At 35.9% G+C, this 18,312-nt stretch overlaps 1 protein-coding gene across 1 annotated transcript in view; it reads left to right on the top strand.

Annotated features, from left to right (window-relative positions):
* LOC143921505 (uncharacterized) overlaps window positions 1-16,260 on the top strand; it is a 233,634-nt gene extending 217,374 nt beyond the window's left edge. Inside the window, exon 4 of the mRNA XM_077444834.1 lies at window positions 15,738-16,260. Coding sequence (XP_077300960.1) covers window positions 15,791-16,177 — 387 coding nt within the window. The 5' untranslated portion in view covers window positions 15,738-15,790 and the 3' untranslated portion in view covers window positions 16,178-16,260. The remainder of the gene's footprint in view (window positions 1-15,737) is intronic.
* Window positions 16,261-18,312: the final 2,052 nt, after the last annotated feature.

The raw sequence follows: 18,312 nt of genomic DNA, 5'->3' as shown, positions 1-18,312 counted from the left end.
TCTATAGAGATATCTATAGATTTCAGATTACTGTGTATAATTATTACAAATTATACACAGGCAGATTTTGTGACAACAGGATTAGATCTAATACCAATTTTCAGGAACCGTTTCAGCAATGATCAGATAAAATTGGCAAACTCTGATAGAGAAACGATCGATTTGGAGTCACAAAACCCCCAAATCTAACCAGCAGTGGCGAGGACTCGAACCTTTGACCTTAGTGGTGCTAAATATATACGCTACCACTAAGCCAAACTGCTGGCTATATTAAATGTTTGGCCAGTAACACCGGGCCAACGATTGAACCCATGACCCCTCAGTAGACAGCATCACACGGCAACTACTGGGCTATACTATTTTTTGTCGGATGTTGTTACTTGTTGTTTAAGCCACACACAGACAGAACTGAAGGCTTGAGGAAATTCACCTGTGAGATGCGGACCCTTGCGTCATAGGGAGTGGACCGAATGTGCAGAAAAGGACCCTATTCAAGTCCAATCAGTGTGTAAATCTATTTTTGAATAGCTATCCATAACATCGACCTCTGTTGTTTATGCCTTTATTCTTCAAAAGTCGGTGGTTAAAGATCAGAGTCTTGACCTGCAGGTAGACGTTGCATGGAATCCAGTTTACGTAGTCCTCGAACTATTCGATCCGACTTCTTATGCAGCAGTAAATATCCTCATATATATCCACCGCTTTTAAATATGGTTGGACGTGTCGTAATTTACGGTTTATTGGTATCCCAGAAAACGGTAATTTTATGCGATCGAAATATTTATGCATCTATGAAATACGACTTGATTATCGAAGGAGGAGCCGTTCGTCGTGGCCGTATATCTGTTCTCGGTTGCATCTCCATCGATGCACACGCGCCCGGTGCATTACACATGCATTTACATATATGTATGCATGTTATATGCGACATGCAAATAGCCTCGCGACGTCGAATGACTCTCTCCTTTACGACCAGCGGCTACAGTTTATTTATTCCAGTAGTTTCCTCGCAGACTGACTTCGAAATATGTATTAAAATAATAAAGATATGTAAGCATGTGTGGATGATGCTGAAGGTTTACACACATATATAATATGTGTGTATTTGTGAACTGTTGGATGCGAAGGCAATGCCAATGAATGCTTTTTGTCTTGAAATGTTATGGAAATTTACATGACCGCAACATTGCCTGTTCTTGTTCCAATCTGCATAGATTGGCTTTGGTCTAATTTCAGTAATAGTATAATTATTTTATTGAGGATCGTGATTCTCTTCTGGATTGAGTTGGTTATTTGATTTAAATACTATTATACATATATAATTATACTCTTTTCGTTTATTCAACTCTTATGTTTATATATTAATTGCAAAATGTGCTTAAAACAAAATTCATTTGATTTAAATAAACTCAAAAAATTATTTACATTTGGGAATCCTTGAATGAAAATCTGCTAAAATTTCAGATTTCAGTATAAAATACATAAATTAAAATTAGCGGTTATTTTTCGAGGCTTTTCGGATAATTTTCCGGCTTACTACGTAATTTCAGGCAATTATATGTACATAAATTGTTTGGAAAGCTTCGGGTATTTATTATTTTTAATAATCTGAATTATTTATACAGAAGTGTGTATATGCGAATTCACAATTACAGAGTTGATTATTTCGAACTATCTTTATTTGAACAATATTCTTTAAACTCTATCGATCATTTATATCTTTTTTTGAACAATATTCATAAAAACTCACACGCCCTGCTTGTGACAACCATCTCCGTTACGTGTGACACAGAGTTAGGGATTGCAATTTTAAGTCAAATTTCATAAACCTGTAAACGGTCAATGATTTTTCCTACAGCCTGTATACCGGTATTTACCGATAGATGAAAAAAAGAAATAAATTCGTGGATTAGACGACTGTATTTGGTTTCTTTACCTAAAAACGTTAACCTAGATTAATAAATAATTAAATTTAAATATTAGGTAAATAATGTAATATTAATCCATTTAAGTACTGTTGCGTAGGAGTGGGTGGAGGATCCAAAGAAAGCCAAAGTCGCTTCACAGCATTTATTGGTGATTCAAGAGATACACGCACTGGCAGTGCTCCGTCCAGAATGCCTTGATATCGCCTACGTACATGCTTATAACGGGCAGGTCGCTCACTGCATCTTCGACGTCCAGTTACTTCCCTATTGTTTAGGCACGTACCCGGATATGCATTCCCACGATCCCAGGCACTCAGTACCACGCTATCGCACTGCCAGTTCTGAGAAGGGACCGGGTGCCTTTACTAAGCCAATTAGGTGGTCTCCATTGTTTAGCCTACCTGCACTTAGCCTGGAGATAATCCTCGAAACCAATTATAACGGCGGCTCCTTTTAGCAGATGCTACATTATCTATAAATTCGTAATGATAAATATATTTTATTTTTTTTATTTTTAACCAATCAATATTAAGTACTTAGTCATTTAATTTAAGATAATTTTTTGACATATACATTCATATGTACATACATATATATATATGGTTTTAGCATTGCTAAAAGCAAATGTTGCTGTTGACATACAAATACGGGTTTGCAAAATCAAAGATGTTAAAGAGGATGCAGTTTGATGATGATGTTTTTATGAAATATAAAAATCATCATATTTTCAACAAGAATATTTTTAAATAGCATTTGATAAATATTTGAACAGCCAATATTAGGATACATATTTAAGTATCAAAAAAAGTGGGGGGGGGGTCGTAAAAATTAAACACCGCGCTGGTTTTTTTTATTTAGCATTACACCACTGGTCACCTGTATTTTACTTTCGTAACTAACTTATGTAAATAGTTGGAAAAATACTGTACATTTTTATATGTACATATGTACATACGTAACCGTGATGACTTCATATTTTTAATTTAATTATTAATTTAATTTATGAAAAGACAACCTTAACCACTTTAATAGCTTTTACAGCACTTGCGAAGTATAGCACGCACTTAATAAAATATTCAATTAAATTCACACCTTTATTATATTGCCCTTTCGACGTACATATAAAGCAATAAATTGAAATAGACACCACGTGTCGTATCAGGTATGCACGTGTGATGACTGATGATAAAGCGCTTGCAGTTTTTCACCTAGTTCGACGTGAAGAGCCATTGCTTATGCATAGTTATGCAAGTTTTGTTGCACTCGACTTGCATACAGAGGCCGCGGTCTCGATCAAGTGCACTCGTCGGGTCTACTACACCCAGCATTAGATACCATCTGCATTGAAGGAAGTAGACCATTAACGCAGCCTTGCACAGCTTGATGACTGCGGCTGCGTTGTCCGATGCAGTCGGTTGCATCATCGGGTCACAATGCGCGTGCAATAATTGCCGTGCATTCCTGGCGCAGCGCTCGGAATGCATCGATTTGTTTTCACTATTTATATTAGATATATAAGTTTTTTCATAAGTTCGTTTGCTCTATTAATGTGTTGTAGTACACACGATCGTTTCGCAAATCCCAGAGTCATGTATGTGGGTTATGCGAGTGGAGTCACGCTGGTAATACTGGTTTTACGATATCAACTCTAAACTGGTTTAGCTGTTTGCCCCGCCATACTACACACTTCACTTGCTGGATCTCTTTCAATTTCGTTTGCAACGTTCTCTTCTCGATTCTTCTTCTTCTCTTGTTAGTGCATGATACGTTTGCATGTCGTTGTATATTCGGATTCAATTTGTATCATTGCATTCTGTAATATAATATTAACTAGAATAGTCGCGTTTTATACAGCTTAGTACTTTTCGGAATAAGATTGTACTTGACAGTAAATATTGTAGAATGCTCTTAAGCTACACGTATTTTGTCAAATACATATGTAGTTTGTTTGAACCTTCGAAGGTCGGAGCGTCGAGATCGAACGAGTGTCCCTAACTGGAGTCGAGTAAGACCCCAGTATTTTTAAATCAAAATACAGCTTTTCTCAATACAAATGGGTTCAATATATATATATCTATTTAATCATTATATACATCAACATAAAAAAGTTTTAGTCCTGTAGCATTTTTTTGACTATTTTTGTATTAAAAAATAACGACAACACATATGTAGGTAAAGCCAACAGGCGACTGCATGACTCAATAGCCACGAGCCAAAAGCGACGAAAACAATAGCTTACGAATATATAGCTGTCTCTTTCTCTCGCATTGATTCATCGATCAACAAGAATATGCAAGCGAACAGTCAAAAACATGAATTATCGCTACCGCCTTTAAATCATACTTTGGAACGTATAAATGTATTTTATACGAAGTACCCTTTTCTAAATCATACGAAATCGATTAAAATAAATTTCTTGTAGTTCATTCTAGGAATACAAGAAATATAGGGTGTATATCTTTGAAAACCATATAGTTATTACGAAAAACGTAAAAATTGGGGCACTTGCATACCCCACTTCGGTAAGGGAGGGTAAATAATTCATGCTGTTAAAATGTGTATAGAAAATAATCTAAAATGTGTAAGAAATGCACTAGGAACAGTCGTGATTGTTAAAATGCATTACAAGTTACGATCTGCATACAAAATATGTAGGAGAAAAATGCAATACTCAGATATCGTCGTAAACAATCTTTATGTATTGAGATTTACATTCATATATATGTAAATATATGCTATTATTATATAAATATATGTAAATATCTACAGATCAGTGGCATGCAATGACTTTTTAAAAGGAGCATGTATGTTAGTGGAAAAATACAAACAATATACATACATACATATATCTAAAGCATTACATCAATAGAAAAAGTATCGTGTTCATGAGAAATTTCGATTTATATACACATTACATTTTGTTTCGATTTCTGATCACGTTTTTATACATACTTGTTAAATTTATGTTTGTGTGTGTATTTCTGCTTTTATTATAAAATAAATCAATAGCCGCATGTTAATTACGACATATTGTCTTTTTCGATTTTCTAAAATTTAATAATTGATCGATACAAAATTTTTTTTCCATACATACATAGGTTTCCAGCCAATATATGCCAGCAGTATGGCTTAATGGTAGCGTGTATGTTTAGCACCAAGTGATTAGTGGGTTCGATCCGCCATAATGCTGGTTAGATTTGAGGCTATTTGTGACTCCAAATCGATCATTTCTTATCAGAATTTGCCAATTTTATCCGATCATTGTTGAAACGGTTCCTCAAAATTGGCAAAAAATAATCTTTCCTGTTGTCACAAATCTTCTGTATTTATTGTGTGTATAATTTGTAAAAATTATGTACAAAATCTAAATCCATAGATGTTTTCTGGAAATACAGTGATTTATGTAATAATAAAATGCTGCATTGTTTGTAATTAATTGTCAAGGAAGGCGCGGCGCATTGGGGTCTTCCTGTCGAGCCTTCCTATCTATGTAAAAATAAAAATAAATGAAATAAAATATGTAGCTCGATTTGTTTGATGTTTCCCGATCGGTTGAATTTCCCGGATGTTCTTTCTCGCGAAAGCGACAAATTTCCCACACGTGCACGTATATTATAAGGTAGGGCTTTTCCGGGAACTGGAAATGAACCAATTATGACACCGGATGAGATTTTCACGTTTCGTCGATCAAAAGAAGGTTTTCTTGGTAGTGTTTTTTCGATCGCAACTCCGGTCCGCGGATGTGGCGTTTTGCTTTTTCGCCAAGGACGCGAACATCACTGGAACGACTTGTAATTATTCCGACTTTTACGAGATCATCCAGCTTTTCTCATTACGGTGGTGGCATGTCCCCTTTTAGAATGGAAATGTCTTGCCCTGGAGTCTTTTGACGAGGTCCATGTGGCGCTCCTTAATACCGAGATTTAATATTAGCTCTACTACGTTCTCTCTCTTTCTCTCTATTCAAAACGAAACTCGTCGCCGAAGCTCAACGTGTCCTATATATTATTTATCATCCGTGTTTTCATTTCACACCGAGATTTATGTAACGCGATATAACGTCTTGTGGCTCGTGTTACATTATCAGACATGATACGTTTCGGATAATCACATAATACATTCTGGGTATTTACCGCGTGATGATAATATTACTTCAGATTTTCATGTGTGCTTGCTTGCTTTGTGGATCATAAATCACATTTTAGAAGAAGCATTTTCCAATTTTCTAGAAGGTGAGACCGCTAAATCCCTTACAGTGTTTTTACACACAGTTTAGCTAAATTTTAAACACATGCATATAGAGAAATGTATCAATAATAAATCGTATCAATAATACGCTGTACGTCTCCATAACTACGCCATAACCAGAGTCATCACATATTCACTACAGAAATTAAAGTTTTATTTTGATATAGATTTATTTACAATTTGAGTATATGGTGATGTTGGGCGTTGGTGGCAAATCCGTTTCTTTTTTCAGTTGGCGGATTATTTTTATCCACTTTTTTTTTGTATTTATCTGTCCTTGGGAACTCTTAAATTAACGTGCAATGTACAAATATACATAGTTTCAACAAAAATAAGTATAATATAAAATGAACGGTGTTTATATTAATTAAACTTAAATAATATGATTGAGTATTCGGCGCCACAAAGAGAAATGTTTTTACATTCATTTAAAAATAATTTTTACATTTCTTTGGTGCCACCCCTGAAATTTTATGTAGAATGCGGATGATCGTCATCACACTTTTAAAAACTGTCAAACTGCGATTTTAATTGAATAATATGTTAGTTAAATGATCATTTTACATACTTATAAAACTGTATCCCATGTTGTTTATTGTTTGTTTTTGAATGCATCGTGCAATTTTAAACGATGCACTTGCCCATCTTGCGAGTAATATAAAAAAACAGATAAGTTTTTATCGGACATACGTCAAGCACCAAGCATCAAATACGACTGACGCCAAAATTATTTGAAAAGGTCTGTGGACATTCCTCACTTGACAACAACATGACGTCTAAAGCCACTTCTATTATTATGTTTACTGCTGTGAATGTGGTGCCACTTTTGAACGATAGCATCTTAATGTCGGATTAAATTTACAGTGCCAATTGTCGAGTTTATTGCCATTTAACGAGCAGCGTGGACTAGTGGTTAGCATATTATGCTTTCGAGCAGTTCGATTCTCACTAGTAGCTGTTAACCAGACCTTGGTTTGTGACGCCAGGTTTCATATCAGAGTTTGCCAATTTTTCTGATTTTCTCTGCATTCGCATAAATGTACATATATTGGATATATATAAGTAAATAATAATAACAGAAGCAGATACAAGCCTTTTTTACTTGCATAAATTTTGATGAAAAACACACTTTCATGACATAAAAACCGCGTACTGTGTGTTTTGTTTCGATCATAGTAGCCTTTAATAATCCTTATAGCGTGTAAAGGTTGAATTTAATACGAACACAGCTGTAACAAGATCTCGATAGTTACTAAGAAATAGCCACGAAATTTTTGTTAAATACCAAAATTAACCAGCAGCATGGACAAGTGATTAGTATACATATATGCTTTCGAACATAGTGGTTCGATCGTTTCCTACCAAAGTTTGCCAATTTATCTGATTTTCATTGAAATCCTTCCAACAAATTGGCAACCTTCACCCATTTCTCGCAATTTTCGAGTTTTCAGCATCTTGCATTTAACCGAGTCGTATAAGATTGCTGCAAATTTGTCCATAAATGTCTGGCGAATTTCGAGTTTTTTGGCATTTCGATATTTGATGATTTATATAAAATAATGTTCCGAAAAATGTAAGTTTATCAAAAATTTATCTATACATGACTGTATGATGCTTTGTTAAAATTATTCTAAAAATTGTATATTGATGTTTGTAATTGGCCAGGAAGGCGTATTGGGGTTTAACCTTAAAGCCTTCTTGGTATATACATACATATATATTTGTTTGAAAATAAATACATTTTAACTAATAGATATTATGATTAATAATAATTAATTACGAGGAAATTTTATCAGTCCGTCGAGTCTCTTAATAACTCAGTTATACTATGTTCTATCAGATTCCTATTTTCGATCGCAATTAACATGTCGTCAAAGGTACAACTTTTGTAATGAAATATTTTACATACATACATATTAAATACCTGGATAATTTGCTTTCGAAATTGAAAATTGATATCCTCGCGAACACCCCGCAGAGTTGCCCAGTTTGAAAGCAACAGTATAAATTTCATTTAGCCTGAAAATTCTACCGAAACCATCAATTTTTTTTTCGCAATTATGTACTATCCATAATAAAACCCCCCATAGCTCACGCAATAATTATCCTCCTACATATGTATATATACGTATCTAAAATCGCACACATATACAGTTACAGTCGCGTTTAATTAATTTACTGTTATTATTCAGAATATTATATTACGCAGGCGGGTAATTGCCTCGTAAAACGAAAAAATAAACTGATAATAGAAACCTTCATAAATTTTAATTTGAAACTTTCGGAAGAGAAAGAACGCGGATTTGTATGGAGAGCGAGCCGCTCGCACAGTGCGCTCTATTAGTCCGCTGCAAAATGTTATTCGCGTCGATAAAGATGTCTGTATTATATTTATTATTTTTTGGATTCCAATGTGCATTCGATATTTTATGGATTCATTGTGATTAATGAACCGTGAAGGGGACGAAGAACAAAGGAGTACTCGGGCGAACAAAGCGCAAACAGAAAAAGGACATTTTCAGTTCCATTGCAGACCGTTATATTACATATATTATACGTATGCTCAATATTTTGCCCTTTAATATTAAATATGAGTATATGAAACGGGAATATTATTATTTGAGTGCTTCATATTTAAAGTGGAACAATTCCATTTTCTAAGAAAATTGGTTTATTTATATGTATATCTATGCATAACTTTATTCAATTCTGGATATTTCGCATACACAAATAATCATCTACCAAATCAACTTTTTTTTAAATTTACAAGTGATTCAATTTGATTCTCTTGTTAGAATAAGGTTTAAAATTTTAAAATAGAAACATTGTACGTAGACGTTTTTAGTTCTATGCTTCTCAAATATATCATAATACAATATTACATCATCCGATTGTTTCATCCCCGGCTTTCAAGCCATGGATCCCGACCACCCAAATAGGGTTGTATAGTGATTTAATGAATTATAAATAAGTTATAAAGAGCTAAATAAAACTACGTTTAGGAAGGCCTGTCCCAACTCTTTAGAAAAGATGCGCAAAGCATCGTCCAGTACACGATATTAGTTTGCGCATCTTTACCGCGGAGTGGGGGTAGGCCTTCGTAAATGAAACATTTGACTATTCGAGAATATAAAAAAATTACATGTACATATTATATCGCTCCGCTACAAAGCGCTGCAAAACACGCGGCTGCATCCTCATTTTGATTTCGGTATTTTTCGTCTCGACGAAATTCGCGACTGTTTTACCGCATGTTCACTCGAACTTGTATCGATGTCGAACGTATGGATGTCTCTTTCGCACGCATATATTTTGCCGCGACTACTGCTCGCGCTTATGCGAACTCTATGTCAGATTCCCAATATACCGCTCTACTCGTCTTGTGATCTTGATACTTTTGTCTCGATTATTGCCTTTTTAAACTTGCCAGAAAGATCCAACTCAATTTTAATAATTGCCAATCATCAATGCACATCGAAATGTCATCTGCGCAACCCAATGAATATATCGTCTTTCGTACATGCTTAAATTCAAACAGTCACGAATTTCGTCGAGACATCAAATACCGAAATCGAAATGAGCATCCGCGTCATTTGCAGCGATTTGTAGGAAACCCATATTATATCTATAAGTCTTATAAAAGTTAAAGCGTTTCATTGGTGAGATAGTCTATTGTCTAAGTTTCTAAGACAATAGCCACATTGATTTGCAAAAAAAAACAAGAAATTACACTCTTTTGCTAATCGAGTAAAATTGTTATAGTAACGACCATTCTTAGCAAGTCCACAGAGAGCGAATGCGCGAGTGCAAAATAGCATTTTCCATTGGTCGAGCGATGTTAATGTGTGGCTTTTACGTCTGACCATTATGATCGGCAGCCAAGGTTTTCCCTCGCTCCAGCATCTTCCACTTGGCTTATTGAATAGCTCTGCACACCCCCACAACGCTAATTAACCACCTTAGCCCCCGCGGCTACAACTCGACTACTCCATTTCCAGTCGTCCTTCGGAACTCTCCTCCTGTGGGAACCTTACGCGGGGGTGGTAATGTCAGTCGTGTGTGGAATCTCGTCAGAGTTGCACATGCTAATTCTCCACTCTCGTTTTAGTTCTCAGCTGGCGTACTACGTTTACGACTCCAGTGCGATACCAAATCGGTGTTTCGCTTTGCAACTCTTCGACGTGACGCGATCATCTAAAAAAATCAGTGGCTTTCAACCGCCCGCTGTGAGGAAACTTCGCACCAGTTCTGGGTCTTTCAGATATCCACGTGCAAAACAAGAAGGTATCGTGTCTTTAGAACATTTTAAAGAACATTAAAGATAAACACACTTTTCTTTTTGATATGTATTTCCATTCCATACAGTGCAATGCTGAATACCAGAATGTTTACATTACATCTTAGCTCAATTCTAATCCATCTTCTGATCGATTGATCATTGTCTATTTTACGTTTTATTATTTTTAATATTTTAAATTCATCATCATTTACAGCCACTCATCATCCACTGCTGGATGAAGGCCTATCCAATACGCTTCCATTCGGTTCTGTTTTGTGCAACTCTCATCCATCTCACCCTACACATTTTCCTGATTTTATCTACCCATCTTTCCTGTGGTCTTTCTTTTACCATTTTTAATTCTCTCGAGTACCATTCTAGTACTTCTTTTGTTCACCTTTCGTCCATTCTTCTAGCCACGTTGCCCGCCCATTGCCATTTCAATCTCTTCACTCTATCCACTATATCCACTATCCTTGTCATATTCCGCTTCCTGTCTTTCCTCGTTATGCCGAGCATACAGCGTTCCATACTTCTTTGAGTGCATTGGATTTTATGTAGTTTGTTTTTGTTATTTTTGCTCAATTTATTGCCAGCAATTTGTGACATTATTTTGAAACGTTTCTAGTACATGTATGTTCTTTTAGAATATTGAAAATCACAAAACTACACTTAATTTTTCCAAATTGTGAACAATCACCTTTGTTCTCTAAGAAATGTTTCCAATTTTGCAGGAAAGTCGTGTTAAATATAATAAGTCAACGTAGTATAAGGTCGTCAGCTCAAAACTTTAATCATTTTTACTTTATTAGGTACTTCGAAAATGGAGATTTTCATAAACGTAGTCTCTGGATTAATATTTCCATCATGGAAGATGGAAATTTATGCGCATTTAAAACTTGATCGAATTTGTCATCTGATGTCACCGTAATTTAGCCATTTCCCAGCTGCAGATGTATCGATTTGTAGGTCGCATTTTCGAATATCTTTATATTTAAAAATAAATACTAATGATATAATCAAAATCAATGCACAAAAAAACTATGTAAATTTCTGATTAGGATTGGTTCATAAAATATTTCTCATATTTCACCGATCTGCAGACTTCATAAGGAAGTTTGAAAACCACTGCTTAATGGACAAAATATCATGTGTGCTCCAGTTTCCGGTAGATTCAGTTTGAAGGTGATTTTTCCACGTGTACGAACTGATTCAGTCTTTCGTCATAAGATTTGCATATGAAAAGTTGTGTAACGTCTTATTCGGACACGTATATATGTATTTCTTTATGCACAGATGTCCTTGTGAATTTCGCCTTGATCCGAATTTTCCGATTTTCATGTGTTGTGAGGTCGAACAGTCACGACTATGTGTCAATTTTCGCATCGTCTGTATTATTTTAAAACATTTTAAACCGAGAGATGGTACATATGTACACGGCGCACGTAAATATTTCATATTCTCGTGTTTTTCTATACATTCTTCCGAGATAATTTAGTTGAGTGCAAAACCTGTAAATCTCTATCTCGCTTTTGACAAATTTGGCTTCTGCCAGACAGAGATTCTCAATGTGTACGTACGCGTAAACATGACATCAATTCCTAAGTGACTTTATTTATATATACAACAAAATACTGCTAAATTGAATTGTATCATATGTCGCTTCCAAATAAATCTTGTGTAAGCTACAATATCTTTATAAAGCCTCGTCGATCAATTGAAACACGTATGTACATATATTGAAAAGAGGACACATCAATATTATGAGTGCCCTATTTTATCATTTTTTTTCTTTTTTCTATTCATCAAAGCATATATGTATATTGTATATGACAAACGATTGCTTCAACTGATTATCTGATTAAGGAAGATGGATAAACTACGTATTCATACTGGCAGTATGTCTATTCATACTGGCAGAAGCACCGGCCGGCAACTGCACGTAAACAGCAGTACGAAAAGTATACTTTGGTACATAATATGTAGATGAACACATTCATATGTTTCGTGATATGTACTTATCGTAGACTTAACAGCAGTAGCCGACAAAATCTATTCATACTATACAGCAGTACATGTCACCGTAACGTATCAATCAAAACCGTTTTCTTTGGCCACTGTGGAAATATTTACGTCATAGTAGTGAGTGCACGCGTACCAGCGAAAGTGCGCATGCGCCTTTGAATATTTTCGGAAACGACATATTGTGACAATATTGATACGACCGCAAGTAATATTGTGCCGTATCGTCGCGCTCTGTCGTGTATATGTAAGCCGATTTTGCCTTACACTCGGCTAAAACCTGTCTAAAACCTGTGCGCTGCTGTATAGTTTGAATAGAAGTAGTCTTTTCCGTGTCAGGCTGTTACCTTGCAGTATTGGAGAGTATGACTAATCTTTGGGCGGGTAAAAGTTTGTATAGGGGGGGGGTGGTACTTTTTTTTGGGTTCTTAAACTCCTTTCTAATACCAGCTGTCTAATACCAAATTTGTCGTCCTTGGTCAAAAACTGGAGATTAATCAAGGAAATGTTTATAAACATTAATTTTTAAATGCTTTTTTTCAAATACTTTTGATGATATTGTCAGAAGAATATTGACAAAACTTAGTAATTCTTCCTAATAATATTTTAGAATAATGTATAAGTAATATGTATTAAATTTTTAGACAAATAATGAAAATCCATTAACCAAATGAACCATTGTTTTCAGAGAATTATGTTTTAAGATTTTGACAATTATAAAAAGTACTTTGTCTGGGAAAAAAGTATCAGCCATTTTTTTTATTATTAAGTATTATATAGTATGAATGTTTATATTTGTACATATATAAATATGTATGTACATATATTATATTATCAAATCGCTTACAATTTTTTTACAATGAAATATCAATTTTGTCATTTTTTAACATTAATCTTTCGATAGAATTTGAATAGAATATGTATAGATAATCGGAATATATAATATGTAGATAATGAAAAATTGCACTTAGCATTCATAACTCAATGTCATAAAATATCTTAGTTAATGGATTTTCACACAACATTTTGTGGGAAAAATGGAAGTGGACTTGTAATAGGGTCGAGGCTATAGCATTGCAACGATCATTCTCCGAGAGAATCTGTCTTGGACCATCTCAATTACAAAGAGTTTTCTTTTTTACCAATCTAAAAACTTTTATGTTTCAACTAGACGTTTTCTCCTTGAGATATTTTCTCTTGAAATCATGTTTCATATCACAACACAGCATTCCATACTTAAGTGTTTTTGCATCGTCTTATCTTTCAGTCAATTATTTTATTAAGAGATAAAACCAAAGTATGCCATTTTGTAATATTATCAGGACGTACATACATACATATATGATCGTTTTATAATATAATAACATTCAACCAAACCGGTCAATTCCGAGACTGGACTTACAGTTAGTTAGCTTAGGGTTGGCTCGTTTCGGTCTAACAATTGGCTATGTTCTTCGAGTCTAATTCAACTTTACGACTCCAGAGACAAAGGAAGCTGGCCAAGTACCCGATCCCGCGGGTACTTGTTGCTGGGATTTAGCTTTATCTGGTCACAGTCGTGGTTTTATTTTGATTGCATTATTGCACCTGTAAAAGTGCATCGCGGTTTATGGCCGCCGACTCGTAAATGGAATTGTTGTGTCGACTCGTTTTATTAATTGAAATAATGGCACCCTCTTCCGGAGTTCCGCAAGGATCTTAATAAGTACGCTTCTCGTCTAATTTGAAATTCAGATTGTGGAACGTTAATTTATTGGTTCGATAAGCTTCAAGCACTTTGCTAAGCGTTATTATTACTGACGAAAACTTGCTCCGAAGTAATGTCCTATTTGTTTGAACCCTCATTATTATTTATTTACGTGATAAATACGAACGGAAGCAATATAGACGAGATAGGCAAGCACTTTGGGTGTAAAGCAGAAAGGAGACATTGACTCGAAGGAGTTAATTTTTCAATTTGCCTGAAAAGTTTGTATAACTTCGTGTTTTACATTCTTCAGTATAATATAATATTATAAGTAAGGCGACGGCTTTTTGAATTTTAATTTAATTTATAATGAAGACATTTTAATCATAGAATTTCATTAAAAAAAACACCATAAAAGAATCCACTATTCAAACTATGTATATAGTGTGTAAAAAATCGTAATTATTATTACGAAAATGTAAAATTGAAATTTTTCATTAAATTATAAAACTCTTTTTTTTTCTCTTTGTAAAACTACTTATATAAAAAATGCGAGACATATATGTATGTTATTGGTAATAAATTTTTGAAATCATATTCAAATAATAGTGACATAGTGAAATACTCCGACAAATACTGCCTGGTTCGTATATATTTTTTTGGACGGCTGGGCAGCGTACGGAAATGAATTCCGGTTAAAGTGGTTATAATTTCGTGGATCCAAATGATAGTGAAATACAAACGCAAAATCTGGAAAATATGTGGATGCGTGTGAAAAGAAAGATGAGGCGTCAATTTGACACAACGCGTGCCCGTTTTGATTCATATTTAGATGAATTTGTATTGAACCACAAACGAATGCGTGTATATTCCATTCGCAATATGTGGAATATTTCCGTACGCTGCCCAACCGTCCGAAATTATATGCGAACCAGGCAGTATATGTCGGAGTATTTCATCAGGTAAAAGTCGAGTTAATTCAGGGCACGGCAATACTAAAGTACTCAAAAAGAGCAACCAATGACAGGAAGATTTTATGCGGGTCGACCGAGCCGCACTTCCGAGCCTAGAGGGTCCGCCCTGTCGATAATTCCGACTTTTACCGGGGAGCCATGCCCACGATGTGCCGTTCATCGCTGTGTGTTTTCGCCCTAAGGGCGGTTTCAGACTAGCGTATTTTTCTGCGCGTATACCGTCGTTTCGGCATACGCGCTTACACGCGCGCTACATTACGCGCTTCAAAAAACCGGACTCGCGTACACGGGCTTATTCCAGCGTGTTCGCTACAACCGGTAGTGGTGATTTAGTATCAACATGGATAATACGAGCTTATAAGCGCATCTACGCTCGTACGAGTTGCGCGTATGGAAAACGACGCGCCTATACGCGCCTACGTGCACTTCAAAAAACGAGATTATACGCGCGTATAAAACGCTAGTCTGAAACCGCCCTAAGCCTCGCTCGTGTTTTGCAGTACGCTTACGTTTTGTGACCAATCTAACGGAGGAGAGTGCGGATTTTTTTGATTTTTGTTTTTTTGAGTAGATTTAAAATGTGATGGTGTTTGTTTCAGTTGGCGGGGTGCGGGCGGCGTGATGCGGCGGCGGTAACCCGCTTGCCCGCCCCATGGACCTGAAGCACGAGCTGGTGTACCGGCCGGGCCCCACAGAGCTGCTGATGGGCGCGGTCAAGACAGAGCCGGAGCTGGCCGCGTCCACTTCGGGGGCGGCGGCTGCCAACGGGCACGCGCCCTCAGCAGCACTGCCACCGGCCGCCGCCCCAGCGCCTGCGCCCCCCTACACTGCCGCCCCCACCGCTGCCAAGAGGCCCCGCACTGATGACTGGCTCACGGCGTCTCCGGCGCCCTCCACGGCGCCCCTCACGCCCTCGCCAGGGCCGCCCACTCACACCTACACCCATCACTCCAACGGATACTCCTCGCCCATGTCCTCGGGCAGCTATGACCCCTACAGCCCCAATGGCAAAAACGGTAAGTCCATCTCATCTATGTAACTACATTAGCATTCGAATTTGCTACCGATTTCGAGGTCCCGGGTTCAGACCTCGATTAAAAAATAAACATGTATAAATTTGGCAAAAAACTATGAGTGATTTTTTACACACAGTTTTTTTTTTAATTATATACTACTAGTGTTGCACCCGATAAAATATCATCGCATGGATGCTGGCATATTAAGTTATTAAATAATAATAAAAGAAATCTGTCGTCGGTCATACATATGTTCGATCCGGTTACCTGACAACTCGTTCACAGATTTTCCGTAAACCGAGGACACGCTCCAGGCATTACGTATACGGCCATCTCTTTCTCAGGCCGTCTGTTTACTAAGATCTCGTTTACTGACGCGACGATCTAGCCAATACGTATGCGGCCATCTCTTTCACAGACCGTCTGTTCACCGATAACAGAAGGTATACGTAATGCCTGGCCGTATACGTAATGCCTGGAGCGCGTCCTCGGTTTATGGAAAATCTGTGAACGAGTTGTCGTGTCACCGTTCGATCCACACGCGGTCGAATTTTTTCCTTTAAATATACCTTTTAAATATATTTAATCTAATATTTATATTTAATTGTTAAATATGAAGAAAAAAATGGTAAAATCTACCTACATACATATAAACAATATAAAACAGCGATAGAAAAATTAATTAATTATAAATAATTTTTCAATAGATGGCCATTAATTCTCAAATATTTAGCGCTGTTTATTTTCCTAGAGGAAACTTTGGTATCGAACAGTATATATAGAAGTTTTTTTTGTTGTTGTTATATTCGTATATATGTACGTTTTGGCAGTGGTTTAGCTGTGACGAACATATGCATGTATGTCGAATCGAAACGACTATTATAATATGGCGAGCGTTATCTCGGATATGATATGATGATGATGTAATACTTTTTAAAAAGTTTTTCTTAGTTCCACTTCGTTCGTTAGTCTGACAAACTTCCTACAATCTTATGATCACTTTGAAACTTTGCCATTTTGCGAGGTTTGGCCGTTGATAGAGATTTCAATTGGATCCGCTAAGTCGATAGTGAAATATAATCGTAATAATCACAATCGATCGTAATAATAAGAATCCAAAAATTTTGGAGATGGTCACAGCTAACCCATTGCCAATAGCCTTGTTTGTTTGACTTTCCGCCCCCCACTCGTTTTGTCAGATTTTAATTGTCACTTTATCATTTTCTCACTATATCTTATAAAATTTGCATTATAGGCTCTCATTATCTCTTATATATATTTTACTTCACTCATTAGAATAGATAAATATGTAGTTGCGTGTCTGTTGGTTTCTGAGCTATTTAACGAAACAACTTGTGCAAAATAATCAAGTTGCCTTACATATCAATTCGCCAATTCCGTCAATTCCGATTTCTGATCTGAGCTAATCCGAGTGAAAAATATCAGTATGAACAAAGATTTGAATTGTTGATATTTTAAATTTTGGGTAAAAGGTTTTAGGGGACTAGCCCAGTCCCTCCTTAATATTATGAATTTTGTTCTATTTATTTTATTTTTTGAACCTCTATTATTTTGTCTCTGCATTTGGTATTTTTGTCACCCATGATCCATTAATCTGACCGAAAATTTAACCGTTTTGAAGGGGAAAGCGCGTTCGTTTAAAAGGGGGAGTTTTTATTTAAAAATTTGCTTTTTTAAAGGGGAACTTTTTCACCCCACGTAGAAACTTATCTTAATCAAGTGGGGTGGCGAGGAAAATCTAATTAAGAATAAAGAGAACGTGTGAGCGAGCAGTATTCTCTAGACAATTCAACATATTATTTTATATTATCTAATGCAAAATTTTCAACTGAGCTATCCGTCATAGTTTATTCCTACTGTGTACATAATATATACTTAGTAGACTCTACCACATACAAAGTTACTGATATTATGAAAGTCTCTACTTCAGAAGTACACATTTAATTGTCAATAAAGGAACCATGCTCATAAATAGAAGCAAAATATAACTTTTCCACAGTTTTTTTATTTATGCGATGTTTTTTTAATCGATGGCCAAAAATAGCAAATCTGAGTCTGACATAAAAGATTTTTGTAAGTTGTAAGTTTTTTTACTTGTAACTGTCATCTTTAAGATCCAAATCTTTTGTTGTTGGTT

The sequence above is a fragment of the Arctopsyche grandis genome, chromosome 13 (assembly GCF_051622035.1).
Source record: "Arctopsyche grandis isolate Sample6627 chromosome 13, ASM5162203v2, whole genome shotgun sequence".
In the NCBI taxonomy this organism is placed as follows: Eukaryota; Metazoa; Arthropoda; class Insecta; order Trichoptera; family Hydropsychidae; genus Arctopsyche; species Arctopsyche grandis.
This window is presented reverse-complemented; position numbering and strand designations above follow the sequence as displayed.